The 6,367-nt window shown below is 33.2% G+C and overlaps 1 protein-coding gene across 2 annotated transcripts; it reads right to left on the reverse strand.

Annotated features, from left to right (window-relative positions):
- Positions 1–1,141: 1,141 nt before the first annotated feature.
- Positions 1,142–2,454, reverse strand: LOC140746541 (uncharacterized). 2 transcript variants are annotated; one of them, XM_073078695.1, is made up of 3 exons: positions 2,384–2,454; positions 2,161–2,226; positions 1,142–1,961 (listed from the first exon to the last, which is right to left on the reverse strand). In XM_073078695.1, the coding sequence occupies exons 1-3, from the start codon at positions 2,420–2,422 to the stop codon at positions 1,458–1,460; spliced, it is 609 nt and encodes a 202-aa protein (XP_072934796.1). In that variant the 5' UTR covers positions 2,423–2,454; the 3' UTR covers positions 1,142–1,457. The 2 variants fall into 2 exon arrangements, with proteins under 2 accessions (XP_072934796.1, XP_072934797.1); XM_073078696.1 differs by having other exon boundaries at positions 2,415–2,451.
- Positions 2,455–6,367: the final 3,913 nt, after the last annotated feature.

The following is a 6,367-nucleotide window of genomic DNA, read 5'->3' on the forward strand; positions in this document are numbered from 1 at the left end:
AAAGACCTGGTTATCATAGTTCGTACGACCTCATTAAAACATATGGAATATCATTTGCGAACGTCAATTAGATTTTTTATAAATATTATGAATTATGTTTTATAATTGTGCAAGGGCATCGTCGATTTTAAATATGACACTTAATGTGCATATGTAATGTAATGTTTAATTACAAGTGTAAATAAATTTACTTATATATATTATTTTCAGAGTGCCATAACACAGGAGCATAAACAGGGTGAAATGTCCAGATATCTCAGGCCATTATCGAACTCTCTTAACATAAACAAGTTTTGCCATCTCTCTCCAGTCATTATGGATATCAATCAAAACATCTCAAAAATAATATTAATGAATCCACCGCCCCGTATTCCTGTAGCGTCCATGAATATATCTCCATCTAACAAGACAATGGTAACTAAATCTACTCTAACACCTTTAACGAGAAAACGAAGGCTAGTTCCGTTGCTCCCTCCTTTAATTCCTCCATTACCATTTCTACCGTTACCCATACTTCCACTTTTACCACCACCCCTTTTACCTTTACCACTTCTGCCAAATCTACTTAACCCACTGAAACCTCTCCGACTACCAAAGCTAGGGAAAAAATCGGCTCTGGAGAAAACTTTAACCTCGATTGGAAAAGTTAAACCAGTGAAATTATCAGGTTTGAATGAAAAGAAGAATATTTTGGAAAAATTGTTAAACCTCAAGAAAAAAGGATCACTGACAACAGCAGAATTTATAAGATTTAAAAAACTTTTATTACATTAAAATTTTACATACATACAATAAAACTCATGTGTGTGTGTTTGTGTATAAAAAGTAGGTAATTTATGTAAACTTTAATATACTTAATAATAATGTATGCTTACATAAAAAATAAAGATAACTATTTAAAATGTTCAAATAACTTTTGATATGTTGTTTATTTTTAAGCCTCTTAATTAATTATCGATCACATAATATGTTATGCAATGTCATCAATTAAGTATTAGGTAATAATACAAGTAAAATGTGATGACAAAAGTAAGTCACACTCTGTAGGTAAAAACAATTATATTATTTTATATAAATTAAATACACGATACGATCTGTATACTTTATTTAAAAATATTACTTTTATTACCTATACATAAATTGTATCAAAGCAATTTATAACATAATTTAATGTACAATTATATACGTATTATTGATCTGCTAAAACACGCATTGCTAAATATGTAATCACAGTGGTTTATATACAAATTACGCAAACAATGAGGTTTGAGTTGAGCATAAAATGAGTTGCTATCTTGAAAGTTTATGCCATTAACTTGAAGACCTCACAACTGGAGAAGGCCTAGAGAATCTACATTAAGCAACGTGCTCGAACTTACAAGGCATTTTATTATCGGTGTTGCGTCCTCAATCGAAACATACATAACTACTTAAACTTAAAACACAAACTAAAACAATTAATCGGCGAACGTCTTTGACAGTTTATCTACGACAATTCTAGTTCTTTCCGATAAATATTGGTCAATTTGTCCGAGTACCTTGACCACGTGCAACATCTTTTGAACACCTTTTTTAAACTTTTCCATACGCTCAGCGCTCGTTTCTTCCTCCACTATGTTCTTGAATGTGGGGAAAGACATGGCTGATCCGACACTTGGAGGTTTTAGCGGATTGTGAGAAGGTATTCCTAATTTTGGAACCTTTATTTTAGGAACACTCAATTTTGGTGCTTTTAATTTTGAAAACCCCAGGGTCGGAATAAACGTCTGCGGGGGAGCAACGGCTCTTAATGTCTGTGTATCGCTGTATCCGACTTGATCCTCTGCTGATTCAACTATAAACTTTCCATCTTTGACAGCTTTTGGAATAATTTTGTGGATCATGTCGCAAAATGAATTTACGTCGAATTGTGACTTATGATGAAATAGTTCAGCGGTTTTTGACCTTGTCCCGGCATAGCGCTGAAAGAAATTGGAGTTAAAGTTAAAAATAGTTTTTCGAAAGTTCTTTTATGATGAGTAGTAAGTACAGTTACACATTTTTATATCAAGTAAACCTTAGCAATACAATTAATTCGTACTTTTTAATTACACAATTTAAAAATATTTATTTCGGTGTTCTGTGATACCGAACATAAAACATAAAAATTTTAAGTCTTACCTCTTTTGAATCACAATCTATTGTTACCCGCAGCGGAGAAGGAGCACATAGCATTGGTCTCCAAACCTGGAAACAAACGCAGAGCACAAGTTAAACATTAACTTTCATCAAATAAATAATAAATTGGGTAATGGTTTTCCTACAATTAATAAGTTTTTAGGATTCCTTGTAATTTAAAGTAACATTTGACTATAAAAAAATTAAACTGCTAATCAATACCGACCACAAACGAAATAATTATAATCCCCACGTACCGAGACATGCTACCGTGTATGGCTCGCTACATTTTACCGCGATTTGATCGAGCAATCACGTTTCATAATTGATGTGTAGAATCCCGCGTCAGCAAATGGAAGTACATTATGTGACCCGATTCGTTTTCTTACTCTGCAAGGTCACGTTTACAAGAACTGAGAAGAGGCTAATTGTTTAATAGTGCCTATTCACACATAACCACAACTGAAAAACAATGCAAATGGCGAGTGCAAATGTGTATAAAACATATACTTTCATTCACACGCACTACATTTTGCTGCCTTAATCGGCAGTGTGGATAATACTATATCCTTGCATTAGAATCCTTACCCACCATTACCATTCCTACTACATCGTAACATCCACGCTACTAGTCCAAGCAAAATGAGTATGGGAAGTCGAGTACTCACAGCAAATACACATATGTATAAGTATAACGCAAGTACAATTCAAGTTTTTTTTATTTTTTTTTATAATATAGGAGTAGCAGACGAGCATACAGTCCACCTGATGGTAAGTGGCTACTGCCGCCCATGGACATCTGTAATCAACTCCAGATAGGATTAGATATTCCCACCTGAGGTCGGCCACAGATGCGCCGCTACTCCTGAGGACTAAGCTGGAACGCCTCGGAAAAGTATGTCTCCCTTACCACACTCCTCAAACCAGAACACAGCAGCGCTTAACACTGTTATCATTAGGTAGAAATAGGTATGGCGGTGGTGCCGCGGGAGTCGAACCACAAAGGGTTCTACCACCTTCAGTACAGCGCAAACCCAACGCGATCACACCTTGGCGACATTTTGTCGCTGCCGTGTGGTGCAGTTGTCGTTACGTGTGAACAGACTCTCATTAATTAGATAAGCTACTTTATCTAATAATCCTACGTGATCGCATTTTTGTGGTAATAATCGACGTGAAAAGTCATGCATTGGTTCACCAGTGGGTGTTATGCAGGTACCATAGTCCTATATCTGCTCGCTAAGTTTTATTACGAAAATGAAATTAAGACGAAAGCTGATTTTGATTTTCATATTACTGACTGTTGCTGTATTTGTAAAGGTTCGTATTTTTTTATGAATTATATACTCGTAGGTTCTTTTAAAGATAGCGTTAGATTATTTAAACGATGTCGGATGGGTATTTATACTTAAAATAAAGTTAAAATAATGATAATCAAATAATTAATTATTCAGATTGTGTATACGCAAGTGCTTAATAAATAACTGGTGCAATGCCATTTGCATTATTTGGAAATTTCTATTGATTCGAAAAAAAAAATCTTTTTAAAGCGATATTTGTGTCTAATTTTTTGGTTATACGATTGAATAACCTAAGATTATTATGAAAGCAAATAAGAAAAAGTTGCAGAAAATAAAAATTGTAAAACCAGTTTCTACTTAGTAACTTTTAGGTTTACAACAAGTAAAATTCGTTTATTGGATTATTATATTTAATTATTCATAAATACATTTCTGAATTCCTGACGTTGACTACTTTCCATCAGGTAGCACGTCTGCTTTATCGTTAGGCTCAAATATATATAAAAAATTCCAGGGCAGCTTGCTGGTGAAAAAGTCGCTGCTAAGTCCAAATGGATTTGAGCCGTGTTTCACGTGCAAGGCGGAAGACCGTCCGATGATGTGGCCTGTCATCTCCTACCTCAACAAGTTTAAGGAAATGCTCACTACCGCTCTAAATAAGTTAACTTCACATGTAAATAATTTAAAATTAAAATAAATTTATATTTAACATTAGTATTACGGTTAAAATATGTTTGTATTTAATTTTAATCGATAATATGCATATTATCTAATTAAGTACAAAAAGCCTACTTATATCAAATTAATTATTATAATGTTGGTTATAGGTGTGTCCAAATGTGTTTTAATCTTTCTCCCTTACGATTCCTTTGCAGAAGAGAGCCATAAAGGTGAGTTTTTGGTAAAAGTTCATTTAATATAATGAAACATGGAATCTTAAAAGTATCTAAATTAATAGTAACTTATGCCTGACCTTTTTTGGTTTCTTGGTAATGGTTTCCACATATAGGATGTACGATGCCACAGACTTTCAGTTAGAACTACTTACGACAAACAACTCCATTAAATACACACATACACACTACGAGTGATAGCCTAGTGGTCCGAGGGGTCCGAGGTTCAAATCCTAGGCACGCACCTCTGATTTTCAAATTTATGTGCGTATTAGAAATTAATTATCACTTGCTTAAACAGTGACGGAAAACATCGTGAGGAAACCTGCATACCTGAGAGATTTATAAAAAAAAAAAAAAAAATCTCAAAGGTATGTGAAGTCTACCAATACGCCCTTGGCCAGCGCGGTGGACTATGGCCTAATCCTTCTCACTCTGAGAGGAGACCCGTGCCCAGCAGTGGGACAGTAATGGGTTGATGACGATGACACTACGAGTAATGTACTCGTTTAAGAGTACATTATTCGTCTAAGAGCAGCATACTACTCTCACTCTAGGCAGCAAACGTCTAAACAGTAGCAACAGACGGGCTACATTTTTGGGACTTACTTAATACTTATCGGTATATTATAAATAAATGAAAAAATATTTATTTTAGTATATATATTGATATGCTTAGGGAACGGAATAGTACCTACTCTAATATAGGCACTTGCGTTAAATTAAGTCTAAAACACAATAGCTACACGAATGCTCTTTGATCCCAGTTACTTATCGAAACTGTTTTATAATCGACTATATTATCATTTTAATTGGATACTCTATAAAAACAAATATAAATGTATTTTTTTGTCTTCAGTTTATTTATTAATTTTATTACTCTGGGTACAAAACGGGTACAAAACTGGGTAGCAAAACGTGAACCAGAAAACAATATTCCATGAAATAATATTTTATTTTTACATCATCGTTAATTTATTGCTTGGACAGCAGCAAACGAGTAGGAGTGCAGCTTAGCTCAGCGGGTATTTTTTTCAAATTTAAGTGGTTTTTAAGTCGGATGTTATAACATTCATTTGTAATTTTATAAATTGAATTAATAGTTATCAATTAAAAGTTGTACACGAGAAACTACGTACAGCCAGTAAAATTATCGAATTCTTAAAGGCTATAGCTAAAGGAATTATATTTAAAGGCAGGGCAGGGTAAAAATATATATATTTTTTACCCTGGTAGTATGCGAGAATTCCTTCACTTTGCATAGAACATAAATGAAGTTAAGCAAGTAAAAGGGTCATGATTATTGAAATTACGAGTACGTGCAAGTAGGATCGCAATGAAAATAGATTACGACAAGAGAAGACAGTGAACAAACACTTCAGTTTTGTATGTTTAATAAAGATCTTTCGATTAAAAAACACGATGTAATTGTATGTTAATATTATATGTTTATAAACGCGTGTTAAAGTATTTTATTAAACCCTTAAATAAATATTTATCGATGTCACGTAGAACTCGACGAATTATTCTCATGTGGTTATATAAGAACACCTAGTATATAAGTGTCATAGCCTCGACGAGCGACTTTGCAAATGAACTACTGCTATTGGTGATTTTTTAATTTAAAATTAAAAAAAGCAATATCATTATAATTAAAGTGAGTATTAATAGACGTACACTATATTTTCATACTTTAAATACAATATTTAAAGTGTGTAAACTTTCGCTATGCATCACGCTTGGAAAAATAAACTTGCTACAATTTTAAGTTGCTTATGTTTATGTTTATGTAGGTCAGTTATTAGAAAAAATATCTCATGAAATGGGAGGTAAGAGATATTTAAGCAAAATAGCAAACAACTCATTTTTCATTAATAATGCACAGTTTTAAACAACGGTCGTGAAGATATTCCACATATGCTATAATTTGTAATTGTAAAAGCAGAACCATGTATGCATTTAGCTATATATGCGTAAAAGTACTTCATAAATAATTTGTTGTGTTAAAATGGCTAA

The sequence above is a fragment of the Epargyreus clarus genome, unplaced genomic scaffold, assembly GCF_041222505.1.
Source record: "Epargyreus clarus isolate Ecla_fem2 unplaced genomic scaffold, WU_Ecla_fem_2.2 ptg000012l, whole genome shotgun sequence".
NCBI lineage: Eukaryota > Metazoa > Arthropoda > Insecta > Lepidoptera > Hesperiidae > Epargyreus > Epargyreus clarus.